The following is a 15,629-nucleotide window of genomic DNA, read 5'->3' as shown; positions in this document are numbered from 1 at the left end:
TACAAATGTATACATAGGAATCATTCTCTGTAGCAGTGCAACTGCATGGTTATGATGCCGTGCATATGTATATGCCCACTCAGAATCAAATCAGAATTTATGCATGCTGTGTTTATCTTCAGCTGCTGGCTAGTATAATCTGACAAGACTATTCTTCTAGAATTATCTGTTAGCACAATACATTTTGTACTATAATATGTGAAAGTCAGTAGGACATGAGCTGCTTACTTACTAAGACAGATAGATAAGACAGATATATCTCCAGACTACATTCATTCTTTCATTCATTTTTAACTAAGTAACAATTAGACTCAAGAACATTTTTTGAGTAACATGAAACACTACCTGATTAAATGACCTGTCCCATCACATAGCGCATAAGTAGCCACTTGCAGAATCAAACAGAATACCAAAGAATGAAGCTTGTTATCAGCTCAAAGAGATCCACGTTTTTGTACTTATCTTCAAAAGTTAAGTCTGCATACATTGTTGCATCTTAAAAGTTACTTTACAAAATTATTTTGCATTTATGCATCTTAAGTCACAAATTTTACCAGAAAAAAAGGCATTTAGATATTTTATTGAAAATTATTTTAACTTTAGTTTTTACAATTCTCTTGAAACCTCTTAAGAGAGATGTGTACATATAAAAATGGGGCTATATAGAGTATTTATTTTTATCACATTAAGCTAGCATCCTGATTCCATGTAAGAGCCTCTGGATTAGGTCAGTGGCTTTTGTGTGACATTAGCTACATTGTAATCAACAGGCTACTTAATCATTCAGAACTATTTGATCATCATATGGTTTTCAAGCAACCATAAAAATCATGTTCGGCCATATATTCAATTGTCTGAAGCATTCAAGCCTGCAGGTTACAGCAGGTTTTAGGTTCCTTAAGGATAACAGGGAAATGTTTTACAGTGTTGCATGCTGTATGTTCGTTGTCAGTATTAGTCCCGAAGCTTGATGTGGTTTGACTTGTGCTGGTTAGTTAAAATAGACTTTTAGAGCTCCCAGAACTGCATTCTCTGCCATTGTTAAAAAAAAAAAAGGTATATATTTCCACAAAAGTGACACACATTTATAATTCAGTGGAAAGCCTAAGGTAACCCGGATTGTGACATAGAACATAACTGTTCTGCATTGAGTAATCAAAGGGACACTGAGATATTATGTTTATACCCTTTAGCACTGTAGCTCTCCATTAAGAAAACTGCATGTTAATTATTTCCATAATGTTCATTTCATATTTGCGGATTAACCTGGTAAAACACAAAGGGCATGAGAAATTCACAACAAAATTTAAAATGGAACAAAAGAAGTATCTGTAATGCTTCAGACAGGCCATTAATACAAATGCAAAGTAGCGTGCCTTTTTTCCTCAGTGACTGCAAGGGAAAGCCTAAGTGGTCCTCAGGAGCTAAATGCCACCTGCAGATTTCCTGCCACTGCCATAATATATTTCATTACTAACACACAAAATCGTGTCAGATAACAAAGGGGTTCAGTACTCTAAAAAGGCACTAAGATGTGAAAAATTTCAGTATTGTTTTACTAAAGGGGGAAACCAAATACTTTTGGAAATAGGAAAATGAAACAAAAAAGAAAAGATATCTGCATGCTCATAAACAATTTTTTTTCGGCCATAAGAGTTGCCCTTCACTTGCATGTTTCTTTTATTTTTAACATAAAAACCTGAAAAAATTGGCAATCTCAGGATGCACCATGAATGGATGTAATTACTACATGTATTCTCAAATTCCATATCACCAAGACTTGGTGCAAGTAGAGATGACAAAATGGAATGAACAGCAAGAAAACTGTTACTTTGACAAAAAAGACAGAACAAGCAGATAAAACATTTTTAACAAAAATGAGTTCATTTCAGTTCAGTATTGCACAGTGAGTGGATTTTTTTCTGGCAATTAAGTGTCTGACCATTCTTTAGGCCACTTTTTGATGAGCCAGGTTTAGTATTTGTTTGGTTCCACAACTCCATTTCTTAAGGTTCTAATGTTAAGGATAACAAGATGTGTCTTTTGCACCATATAAATCAGCAAGTTTGTGGAAACGTGGTCCCCAGTCTTCAAGGTGCTCATAGCTCACATCTGTGTCTGTGGTACTGGAATCCAGTGAGCTGAGGGATCCCACTGAGGAACCTTGTCCTTCATAGCCATAGATTTGGATAGAGTCATATGGTGGAACACTAGGATCTTCATCTACTTCATACAGACGCAGCTTTAAAAACTCTTCTACTCCCAGGGTATTGTTGGCCAGGAGATTGCTGCGTCTGACTGCTGGACTCCGCTTAGGTTTAACATCTCTCCTGGCAGTAGCAACTGCTGCTGTAAAAAAGCCACCTGCCATTCCGGGACCAATGGCAGCATTTGGATTCTGGAGTGCAGTGATATCAAAGGCTTCAGTATCTTCCTCCCCTCCACCTTCATCATCATAAGTGATAATGTTTTCACGGACATCCTCTTCCTCATAAACAATTAATGCCTCCTTCTTCTGTTTACGCAAAGCCACAAAAAGCACGACTATTGCTGTTGCAGTAAAAAAAGAAAAAAATAATTAAAATGTGTAACCAACATTTTATTGATATAAAATATTTATTTAAAACATAAATTACAGGTGTTTTTATCAAGTATAAGCTGGCAAGGTTGCCTGCAGATGTGTAAACAATATATAGGTTCATAGGTTGGTACTAGGCTATTGGCCCTAGGGCCTATACAAGCTTAGCCATAACAATTCCCTGGCTATTTCTTCCCACACTATTTCCTTCACTGGACCCATGTCTATCCCCCTGATGTGATCCCTGGGTGAATTTCCTTTTTCCCATCCAATTGTCAAGGTTCCTTTTGAAGAGGGCCAAAGAGGCACTCTGCTTGACATGTATGGACAGTCTATTCCAGAGTCTGGGGAGTCTCTGGGACAGGAACCTATCCCTCCAGTATGTTTTGTTTATTGTGATGACAAGGTTTAGAACCCTGGAGTGTGTGGCTCTGAGGGATTGGGATGTCTTTATAGATATATGTATATATATCTGTATCTATCTATATCTATATATCTATATATATATATATATATCTATATATGTGTGTGTGTGTGTGTATATTACTTTATCAGTGCAACTTACAATTTCTCTCTGAGTAACTTCTCTATCTCACCCAGCTATATCTCATTTACCCCCCACTTACCATACAATCTCCTCAAACTCTCTACTGTTTAGCTCTCCCTTACCTTTATCACCTGTTTCTCTCTTCTTGCCTGACTGCTTTTTTTCGCCTACTCTTTTACCTGCCTTCCCCTTTATACTATCATCTCCTTCTCCCGACTATTCTCTCCATGTTATATCTGCCTTAAGCTTCTGCCCTAACACTTCTTCTATCCTCAACCCATCTCCACCTTTTAGACTATTAATCAACACTCTTACTATTATTTTCTTTATTGGGCTGTACTTTTCTAGTCCTCCCCTTCCCTACCTGTCCCCCTCCCCCAGCTCCATTTCCGTTTCCTATCCTACAAATACACCCATCCACCAGCCGTTTCCTCCCTATAGACTATCCCTAGTTGGGCTGCTGTGTCTCCTTGGACTTGGGGGGTGGCTATTCCTGTTGTGGATATTACTTACTGTGAGTACTGATTGTAGTTGCATCTGTGTATTGTTCCTGTTTAGAATATTGTTTGCATTACAATTACAAATTGCCTATTCTGCTTGGTTAGCTGTATGTGCCTGCATAGATAAGACTTGTTTTTAAACTGTTGGGAACCACATTGGACGCCATTTTTACTTAGAACCCCCTGCTCTTCTCTTGGCCCTGCAGCACTCCTTACGCTTGGTCGTTTAACCGGAGAACTGCTTTCTCGGTTTACTGCTACCTGCGAAGCTTGTGCCTGCCCCCCAACATTACATTTCATCAAGCAGCCACAGTGGTAACTCAATCTTTATCGCTTGCTGTAACCATTAAGTTTCTGATGTGTATGACTACTTTCGCACATCGCTCAATAGGAGCCTACCTTGTATTGGTCTACTGACCAAATTTCATGAGGGATACGTCCTTATAAAGCCTATCTGTACCTTTTTTGTCATTTTCAATGTCCGGGTTTATACTTGCATTTGGATGTTCAAGGCTACACCGAGTGAGTTAACCCAGTGGTAGCGTTCTACTTAGAATCCACTGCTAGTGTGTCGTATGTGAATTGTGAAGTGCCTTGAGCGCCGTATTTGCAGATCTCACCTAGTAGCGGTTATTTTGTTTCCGCTAGGCAGGTTTAAGCCTTTTAGCGTTCTCCTTTTTGTCCGCTGCTAGCGTATTGTGAGGTGACTTGTAATGTGCCTTGAGCGCCCTATTTTTAATGTTCACCTAGTAGCAGTTATTTTGTTTCCGCTAAGCGGTTTTAATCTTTTTTAACGATCTCTGATATACCACGATAACACAACCCAGTGGTACAATTCTTCCTACCGCTCTCTGCTAGCGTATCTTAGGAAGATACTAAAGTGCCTTTTAGCGCCTTTTTTGAGGCTCACCTTGTAGCGGTTTCCCGCTTGGCAGGCCCCTTTCCATTTTTTGCCTAGCCTACTACTATCTAGCTATTTTTTGCTCCAGTAACCTTATATCCCGTTTTAAATCCCCCATAATCTTCCCTACAGCTTTTTTTCTCCCCTTACTGCAGCTATTTGGCAGTGCCCCTTCCCAGGCAAGCCTCCACGTGGTCTCCCATGTTATACTACTGGCATTCATGATGAGCTATCTTTAGCCAGATATTCTGTTGAAACTGTTTTTTGTCTGTGTGTTTATTTTGCTTAGTATACTGATTGTATTTAGACACTAGAATTGCTGCTGTCTGCCTATACATCCTTGTTGCTGATTATAACTACTGTTTGGTTCAGTTCCTTGGGGGCCCCACTGTATGTCCTTAGCAGTCTAACTACTCTGCCTCATACAGCATGCCCCAGGGTATATCTCTGTACTGTTTTTTGTATTTAAAGCATATGTGCTAGATATGCTGTTCACACATGTCTGATTAACTACTTATTTCTCATTGCTTGTTTTATTCCTTCTCTCTCAACCTTTACCTAATAACAGATTGTACACCTGGGTTCCTGTCCTTCCCTATCCTAAGAGGCCCTGTGGACATCTCTTAAACACCAGTTTTCCTGCATAGGATCAGACTTTCTCCTTAACAAAGACTGTCCACACAGAGTTTTTTGGAAAGTATGTCCATGCATTGTACTGCTTAACTTTACTCACCAGGACATATTCTTGCTCCCCTGCCAGGTAAACCAGCAGCCCCCCCCCTCACCAGACTGGCCTTTCTTAGTCCCCTCTCCTTCACTCCCTATTTTTTGCCCTTGGTACGTATTTTCCTCTCTCTACCCCATTTCTGGTTCCTTGCTCTGTCTGATATCTCTTTCCTAACCTGGCCACTAGGTGGCGCCCTACTTACCACAAACCCTACTATCCTATTCTCTGGATATCTCATTGCAAATCCTACTGTCCTTTCCTATTCCATACTTTATCAGTGCAACTTAGAATTTCTCTCTGAGTAACTTCTCTATCTCACCCAGCTATATCTCATTTACCCCCCACTTACCATACAATCTCCTCAAACTCTCTACTGTTTAGCTCTCCCTTACCTTTATCACCTGTTTCTCTCTTCTTGCCTGATTGTTTTCTACAACTGGTGTCCAGTTGTTCCCCGCTCCGTTCGCTACGCTCACTCCGCTCCCTTCCCTACCCCCAATTCCCACCCACCCCAGGGGTCCTACCTTTATACTTACTTAGACACACCCCTAATTACCTAACTTCCTATCCCTACTTCCTGCACAACTACCTTTAACTCTTCTCCTAAAACCACACCCTCACTCTTAACTCTAATCCTTACCACCTCACCCTATTATCTATACATCACATAACCCTACACTTTACTAATCCCCTCACTCACTAAAATAATGCCTCCAACCCTTAACTCAATCTTTCCTCTTCTGCTCCTTAACAGCCTGTTTTACTACTACACTCTTACCTCCTATGAGCACCTTAGACTTAACCAACCTCCTGCATTGCACAAACTTACCACAACTACACTTCCCATACCTAACCACACTCATATTAATATACTTTCAACCTGTCCCTGCCTTTCCCCCCTCTACCATAAACTACACCATTACAAATTCATAACCTCCAAACGGTTCTTTATAATACCCACCAGATACACTAAAGTCTTTCAAATCCCTCAAACACTTTTAGTAATACATGGGGACATCCACCCTAACCCTGGTCCCAATACCCTCCTCAATCCCACCCCTTCAAACCAAACTAATAACTATACTAGCTCTCCCTTCACCACTGACTCCCTCTCTATTGCTCACCTAAATATTCGTAGCATTAACAACAAAGTAACAGAACTTCATGCATTAATTCACTTCTATGCCTTTGATATCCTCTGCCTCACAGAAACCTGGCTTAAACCCAGTACCAAAGATAACGAATTTACTCCCCCTGGCTACACCACCTTAAGACAAGATCGTCTTAATAAAAAGGGTGGAGGAGTGGCCCTCCTATACAAATCCGAACTGCAAGTAGCCTTAATTGACTCTTTGCCCCCCTCCCCAGCAAATGCTGAAATACTTTGTACCAAACTGCAACTTAATAAATCCAAGGCTATAAACATAATATGTTCCTACATCCCCCCAGGCAAAAACATCAATACCCTTGAGAATATACTTAACTGGGCCTCCTGTAACTTTCCCAAGAAACAATAATCTTAGGTGACTTCAACATTGACTGGAACTCCTGCATATCCCCCACTCCCACCATTCACCTTAATCTTTTTAACTTTCATCAAACCATCAACTCCCCTACTAGGATAAATAAATCCACCCATAAACAAACCATTCTAGACTGGATATTGACCAACAACAATCCCCTCTCCTACAAAACAGGAATACTACCTGACAATATAAGCGACCACCTCCCTACCTTTATCACTAAAGTAAAAATTAACAATCCCAAACCAACTACATACCATACCAAATACAACAAAACAGAATTCAACCTAGTATCCTTTCAAAATGAACTCAGGAATATAACTGGTCTTCCCTTAAATACCTCCCAATAGATGAAGCAGTAACCCATTTCAACAATTCCTTCCTACAAATTCTAAACCAACATGCCCCATCCCGCTTAGTTAGAGTCAGCTCCAAAGCAGCCCCATGGCTCTCTAAAACAACTAAACAAACTATGCGAGCTAGAAATAAACTATGGTCTAAATGGAGGTCCACAAAAAACCCAAATGACCATCAAAACTTTAAGTGTCTGAGAAACAAAACAAAGAAGCTTATCTATCTGGACAAGAAAAACTATCACCTTCAATACCAACAAAACCAACACCAAAACCCAAAACAATTTTGGGCAGGAATAAACAAGCTACTCCATCCAGGCAATACCAAAACACCTACCCCAGATAGCCTAGCACAAACCCAACCTAACATAATTGCCGACATTTTCAACAATTTCTTCTCTCAAACAGTCACCTCTCTAGCTAATACCATGACCCCACCCCCAATCCCCCTAACTACTCTTACTCAAAACAGCACACATAAGCTAGACTTCAAAACTGTCTCAACAACCTATATACGTAAGCTACTATCTAAACTCAAACCCTGCACCCCTTCAGCGGACAAACTTCCAGCTGAATATCTGCAACTAGCTGCTACAGAAATCGCCTACCCAGTCTCCATCCTAATAAACAGAACTATAACGGAATCCAAAATCCCATCCTGTTGGAAAATCTCCCATATTATCCCCCTCCATAAAGGGGGAAACTCTAATGAACTCTCCAATTTCCGGCCTATTGCCCTTCTATCTCCTCTATCCAAAATAATGGAACGCTGTATTCATCATCAACTTCTACATTATCTCTTAAATAACAAATTGCTTGTAGAATCACAACATGGATTTAGACCCTACCACAGTACTTCCACTGCCCTTCTCTCCTTCTCTGACTCTATCAATAAAAACCATAACAACAACCTGTTCTCCTCCGCACTATTCTTGGACCTCTCCAAAGCGTTTGATATGGTCAACCATAAAATTCTCCTCAATACCTTACAATCCCTCTCACTTAACTCACAAGCAATACAGTGGTTTGACTCTTACCTGACTAACAGAAAACAAGCAGTCATCTGGAACAGCCATCTATCCTCCCAACTCCCAGTTACTATTGGCGTCCCACAAGGATCCATCCTAGGTCCACTACTTTTCTCTATTTTCATAAATAACTTGCCCACTTCTCCCCACATCCACTTGTATACAGTATGCAGATGACTCCACTATCATCTGCTCTGCTACATCCCCAGCACAACTCCACTCTGCTACTCAACTGGTATTCTCTGCAGCAGAAAAATGGTTTCAACATATCTGTCTCCTCTTAAATCCCAAAAAAACCAAACTTCTACTATTCACCCCAACCACTAAATCCACCCCTTTTACTTTTTCAATTGTATCATGTAACGGCACTGTTATCAAACCTGACTATTCCACTAAGCTGCTAGGCATCACCATAGATAATCAGCTAAATTTTGACTATCACATCGACCTAACTATCAAGTCAGTCAATAAAAAGATTGGTGCCCTTTACAGACTTAAGCCCTTTCTCACTGCTACTTCCCGAGTGGCTCTTGCCCAAACCCACCTGATTTCAACATTATTGTATGCCTCACCTACCTTTACCAACTTATCTAAAGCTAATCTTCAAAAGCTTAATACTGCCTACCATAGTATAACCAGATTTGCCACTGGCTCTGCATTTCATACACATCACTGTCTGAATTTAAAGAAACTAAACTGGCTTGAACTTCCAAACCTAATACTCCTTCAGCAACTAATCATCACCTTTAAAATTCTACATTACCCCACCAACACACCCATACTAAATAAACTCATCACACCTTACAAAAATCTTACTACACTTAGATCAGCCAACAAGCTACTAGTTACCACTTTGAAATCTCATAATAAATCAGGTGATTCCTTATTTGCAAACACTGTTGGTTCTATTTGGAATAAACTTCCCCCAGAACTGACCTCCCTAAGTTCATGTTATCTTTTCAGAAAACAGATAAAAACCTACCTACTAACTCACTGGTTATGCCCTTGCTCCAACCCTGACTGACCCCAGTAAATTTCTTTTCACTCCCTAGTCCACTCCTTTGTACTTTTGCTCTTCTGTTCTTACTTAAACTGTCTCCACTAACCCTTTGTTGTACCATCACTCTTCAGTTCCAACAACTATTAGACTCCCCTAAGACCATACTGATATCCTGCCTCTTGCTTCTCCTTTCTGTCCCCCTATAATCCTACTACCTCCAGCATTTTACACTATCTTGCCTTTTTCTTTTCTTTTCCCCCCTTTATTTTACTCTTTCTACTATCTCCAATATAACCTTACTCAGTCCACTATATCACCACCTAACAGAATATGTATCACTATCTACAGTCTACCTACTTCATTTTTGCCTTCCTAAACTTCAACTTTATTTTATCTGTTTACTATACTAACCTGCTTATTAGACTCATTACATAAACCATTTTCAAGCATTCAGCCTTTACCCACTTGTTGTCAAGATTACCTACTAGTTAACATTTTTAACATCTGATTATTTTCTTATATGATACTGTAGCTTCTCTGCTAAGCACCTGTCTGAATTTAGTTTGTCATCTAATCAGCTTGTATTAGAAAAATGTATATGCATTATTATTGCCTTATTATATTACTTTTATGTGTATAGTTAGTTTCTTTAAGTGACTACAAACTCTGTAATGTCTTAGACCGATAGTGGAGCTTTTCTCCTCGGGCCTCTGCTGAAAATGGACATGTACCCAGCCAGACTAGCCCGGTTAACAAATGTAAAATAAAAATAAATAAAAAAATAAAATAAAATATATATATATATATATATATATATATATATATATATATATATACATATATATATATATATTTATATATATGTCTATATATATATATATATATATATATATATATATACACACACATATATATAGATATATATATCTATATATATATATATTTATATACATATATATATATATATATATATATATATATATATATATATATATATATGAGAAGAAATGATGGAGAATTGAATAAATAACAAAAACAGCAAGTTTTCCAGTTTGCTTCTGTTTCAGTAAACTGTTGTAATCAGTCAACCTTCACAAAAGGAATGCACACTGATTAATTTTAAACTTATGGTACTATTTATTTGAGACTGCTCAGAGTGCAAAGTAACAAATATGTTAAACTGTGTTATTTTCTTCTTTAGGCAGTTTAGAAAGGCTGCTCACGGGAAGAAATTCTTACTTAAATAAAATCCCTTAAACCAATAGATCATTTCCTACTATGACCCATGCTTAAATTAATTAGTTTGGTGAGGTCTTCAGTGGATTAATGGTTACTTGACTTATACAGCATTTCTGGTATTTTTTGATTAAATCTTCTCTGACTTGTGAACATTAAAGTTGGGTGTGCAGTAATTTTTCATTTGATCTGTGTGTCAGTGGAATTAAAATCTTAGTACTTACACTAAAATGTTTTTCTGACTTAGTCTTGACTTTCTGCTTTAATACCATCCTATGTCAGTTCACACTCAATAAAATATGTGAGCTCATCTTTCCCTACAGAAGCTACAGGAAACCATTGTCTTTGATTTGAGAAAGTGAATGGTTACCATTCGCTATAAAGAAATGAGTTAATATCAGCCTTAATAATTTCTTAAAACACCTTTCTTGAATATTAATTGTGAGATATGCAAACTTACATTTATATAAAAGTAATCAAATGATATTAACAAGTTCACATTTACACACATTATGTATCACACCATACCTCAACTGTCCATATTTTTACAGAATGCCCAGATTTTTGGCTCATATTTTTGGTCTTTTCCTCATAAAATTTGTGGTTTTCTGGCAAATCACTTGGCTGATCTGAGATTTGAAGACACTAAATAATGACCTACATTTGAGTTTCCGACTTCATATCTTTCAGAAAATGTATGTTAAAACAAACCTTGTTACTCTAGCAACTTTCTAAGTTTATAAGAGCAATATTTAAAATATGTCCCTATTTTTGGGACTTTGTCCCCCCATTTTGATGGGCTTTGTCCAGATATCTTGCACTAATAGGTTGAGAGGTATGCATCACATACATTATTCTATACAATATAATAAAACCAACATTATATGAATTGTTTAATTCCTGCCTTCTCTTAAACTACATGTTTCTATATGTACTGTTCCCACAATTTCCTCCTATCTTGTTCTAAAGATCCTAGTTCTTGTTCTTTTATCTCTATTACAATATTCACTACCTCAAGTATGGATGGTTTAGATTTTGATTTACATTTTTTAGTAATTTCTTTTTGTTAGTCATCAGAATTAAACTTAACAAGATCTTACTATATCTAGACAATTCAGATCCTGAATCCTAGCTAAAAAAAAAAATAATTTCCTTAGTTACACTCATTTACTTGTCAGGTATTCCTAATATAGTACTTTGTGGTGAATTTATACTCTGAGAATATATGCTGTCAGGTACCTCTTTCTTTCCCATTACATCTCCAACACTTGCTATCTACCTGAAGAAAAATGATTTCTCAAATCTGACTGCGGTATAAAACTACATATGCAAACACTTCCAGGCAGACATCCAAAATCATCTAGATTTTGCTGCATGTCCTGGATCCATACATATGTCCTCCCATTGTTTCTTTGTGAATTGCTTATCTAATCTCTCTTCCCAATGTTTCTAACTTCCACTGATTGATTCCTCCAGTTATTGTATAATATTTTATATGCACTATTAATTATCCGTTTTTAAAATCAGCTTCTGTTTTATATTCAACTAAAACTCAAGCAGTGCAGGATTCTCATGTCCCTTTCTTTTTACTTATACTCTGATATCAATCCTTGAGAGGGAAGGCAAGCTCTAGCCTGTGGTCCAGCTGGCTGCTTGGCCTCTTGTCACTCTGTTAACTTTCCCACTCTAATTATTTGCTCCCAGTAGCTTAGTTCCTTTGCCAGCTTCCTCCAGTAAATTCCAACCCCCTTCGCCAATTCACTGAACCGTTAATTGTAGCCATCTCTATCGGCAGAATCCCCTTTCCCATTCCCACGTTGATTCAGTTTTTAGCATACTTTCTGCTACTTTATGAATGTAATATTCTGTAATATTCTGTATGACTGCTGTTATTCGCCTTAAGGATCTGCATCCAAAATCCCACTATTTTCTTCTTTTTCTTTAATTACCCTCTGCTTCATCATCATCTCTTTCCACTTTGAATTGTAGCTTTCTGCTTGCGTTATGTATGAGCCTTAACGGTGAAGTTCTAAAATATCCATTCAAATAAGAACACCTGCATTAATATTTAAGCTTCTTCATCTTGAACACTAACCCCATTTGGTCCATAAGTTAAAAGATGCATAACATAATTATCTGCCAAGATCTCAGGATCACAGGGCCTCAGCCTTGAAAACACTCCATTTTAATATAGCCTTTAATAAAGCTGTCCATTCTACTGGAATCAGCTGCCTGGTGACATTACAAATGGAGCAAAACTAATCAGAATGTAAGTGTAACCTTCACTTAGAAGGAAATGCTTTAGGAACAATGGGTGACCTCAGTAGTCCCAACTGAGGTAAACATACTGCTCTGTGGTAATATGAAGCTCTCTGTAACACTTGTAGTATTCTTTTCTTAAAGCAAACGTCATGATTTACTTTGAATATATTGTAATATACCTTATTTACGCCATTCATAAACATCATGTACCATGGAATAGGGCTGGTATATTGCTGGCATATCAAAGCCCTGTGTTATTCATAGACAATGGTATACAAATGGGTCAGACCATGAATGCAGTCTTACCTCAATGTGTAGCCATAATAGTCCATGCATGGATTATAAATGCAAATGAGTCAGTCCTGATCTTTAGGACTGCCTGTGATATGGCTCAACCATTTAAAGTGCAAAATTCTGAAACATTGATTAACTGAAAGGGACTTTATATATATATATATATAGTTACAGTTCTGTTGGTCAAGCACTCATCTAGTCATCAAAGTGAACTGTAGTGCTGTTTGTGCAAATGACAGTTACTGCAAATGGTTGATTAAGTGACTTTGGGTTTAGTTGACAAATGTAAGTGGCTTCTTTGTAGGCTGAGAGTTTGTGTGTGTGTGTGTATGTGTGTGTGTCTATGTTAGGGTAAGAGTAGGGGTTATGTAAGGGGTTGGACTTAGTTTATGTGTAACTGTATGAGGGTAAGGGTTAGAGTAAGGGGATAGACAGTGCTGTGTGTGTTTGGTGAGTGTCTGAGCTGGCTTCTAGTATGGTAGTGTTATGGAGAGATTTTTCTTTAAGGTAAGTTGTACAGTTAGGGTTAAGTCAAGGGGCAGGATTAGGATTAGGGTTAGTAATGCACGTCCACCCTAACCCTGCCCCTAACACTAATCAAGCAGCATCAATTATTTTCATTAAAGTATGAGCAACATGTAGAGGAAAATTCAATAACTTAGTTAGTCACAGATCCGTGAACATGACATTTTCTTATCAGAGGTTTTAAAGGAGTATTATTTACAGAGCATAAAAAAGTTAAACATGTTAAAAATGTCAGTCATTCACACTGGACATAAATGTACACCTTTCTGAAGTAATTCTATTGCAGATCAGACACAACATGGCTTCTTATTTTTAAAGGCGTTCAGGTTCCCTATCTGACTAACTTAAGATAATGGAAGATGATCAGCTAGAGGCAGAGTTTATTATAGCCTTTTACAGTACTAAATGGGACACCAACAGTGAAGTTAAAATCTTTGAGTTTGGAAAGAGAGCTAATTCAGTAGAGAAATGATTAAACATGTAAGTGAAGTGAAGTGACAGAATGGTGCTATAATTATTCTCTTTAATTAGAAAAGGCAATATGAATGCTGTGACAAGACAATATTCTGGGTCCACCTATTTTTTACATTTGTATAGAGGCAGTAAACTAATATTCTGGGTCCACCTATTTTTTACATTTGTATAGAGGCAGTAAACTACTAAGGGGGTAAGACTGTAAAACATATAATAATCTGTGTCTGACACACTTTGTTAAAGAGAACACAGAGGGGACGGAGGACATTATAATGAGAACAATTAAAACATTGAACATACTAAAATCCAAGGTTGGCATTCTGATGTCAGTGAAGGGTGGTAAGGAAGAATCTGCTGACAGGGTAAGAAGGGGTCTGGTGAGGGATAGTTCAAAGTGAGCTTGGACCTCATACTTATCAAGGCACCCCTGACTGAGCACCCAATGCAAAGTTCAAGAGGTGCAGTCCTTAAACAGCCCCCTTTATATACACCTCATTAGCACTAAGACAGTGGGTCTGGGGCATTTGTCTTGTTCTTCTGGAAACTTTATAAACCAAAAAGGGGTAGACAAGATTGTCAAAATGCTTAATCAACAGCTCTGGGGTAAGTACTTGAGATGGATTTTCCATCTTCCAATGAAAGTAGGAGCTTTCAGTTAAAGTAGGGTAGATCAAAAACACAGAGATGACAAATACACACAGTATGTGCTACAGATTATGTCTAGAACAGATACGAGTATAAACAGGCTACACCACTCTCTGAGAGGTCTACTTAGGAAGGGACTAGCTCAAGTCACTGACAGGAGAGAATGGATACACGGCAGTCCAATTATTCACAGAAAGGTGTGGGGGGCAGTTGTTGGGGAGTAAGGCATAGAACCAGCTCCCTATTGAAATGTCAGCACTTGTAATTCTGAGTATTAATACACCAAAAAAAGACCAAAAAAGGCAGGACAAGAGTGAAGTTTGAACATTAGTCTTCTCCTTTCCCTGTATATTTTTTTGGCATGGGGAGGGGCAAGCCCTCTACTGCACCCCCTCGTAATGTAGGTGACAAGTCCCCACACCCACTGAACTTATACATACCAACTCAGAGATCACAATGCCTCAGAGAAAATTCCAAGAAATGTCCATCTTGCACTTAATACATGCAGTTTTGTTTCTGGGCCATTCAGTCACCGAATTTCATGACTCGCTTAAGAAAGTCCCAAATTTTCAAATGGTTACCTAGAGAATTATTTCTAGACAGGATGTCTGTTTGTTGCAGGAGATATGCACAACCAGTGACATTTTAAAGAATCATCATTTCACTTACTGGTATGTCTTTGAGATGCAGGAGGAAACTAGAAATCCCGCGTGGACACAGATGTGTAGATTTCACAGAAACTGCATCCTAGCTGGGAAGTGAACTGGATAAGTATGCAGGGGAGGCAGTTGTGTTAACTGCTAAACCCCTGTGCTGTACACAAACAAAATTAATGTAATGATACCAGAAATTATTTTAGGGATAGAATGAATGGCCATTTTCTGTGGTTGTAAGGTGGGACATTTAGCTTTTTACTCCCTATAAACTTCATTTGACATCTAATAGGTGCACTTCCCTCGTCTGTGAGAATTGTCTGTTTTCATTACTTCAGGCTCCCATTTCATCCAGAAGACACTACTCAGCATGTTGATTTTCA

The 15,629-nt window shown here is 38.2% G+C and overlaps 1 protein-coding gene across 3 annotated transcripts in view; it reads right to left on the bottom strand.

Annotated features, from left to right (window-relative positions):
• Window positions 1–429: 429 nt before the first annotated feature.
• Window positions 430–15,629, bottom strand: part of LOC122790299 (cadherin-24-like) — a 2,600,514-nt gene continuing 2,585,314 nt past the window's right edge. For all 3 annotated transcript variants that reach the window (XM_044057804.1, XM_044057803.1, XM_044057805.1), the window contains one exon: window positions 430–2,550. In XM_044057804.1, coding sequence (XP_043913739.1) covers window positions 2,021–2,550 — 530 coding nt within the window. In that variant the 3' untranslated portion in view covers window positions 430–2,020. The remainder of the gene's footprint in view (window positions 2,551–15,629) is intronic.

Source organism: Protopterus annectens, chromosome 16.part0, assembly GCF_019279795.1.
Source record: "Protopterus annectens isolate FY-2018-M chromosome 16.part0, PAN1.0, whole genome shotgun sequence".
Taxonomy (NCBI): domain Eukaryota; kingdom Metazoa; phylum Chordata; order Ceratodontiformes; family Protopteridae; genus Protopterus; species Protopterus annectens.
This window is presented reverse-complemented; position numbering and strand designations above follow the sequence as displayed.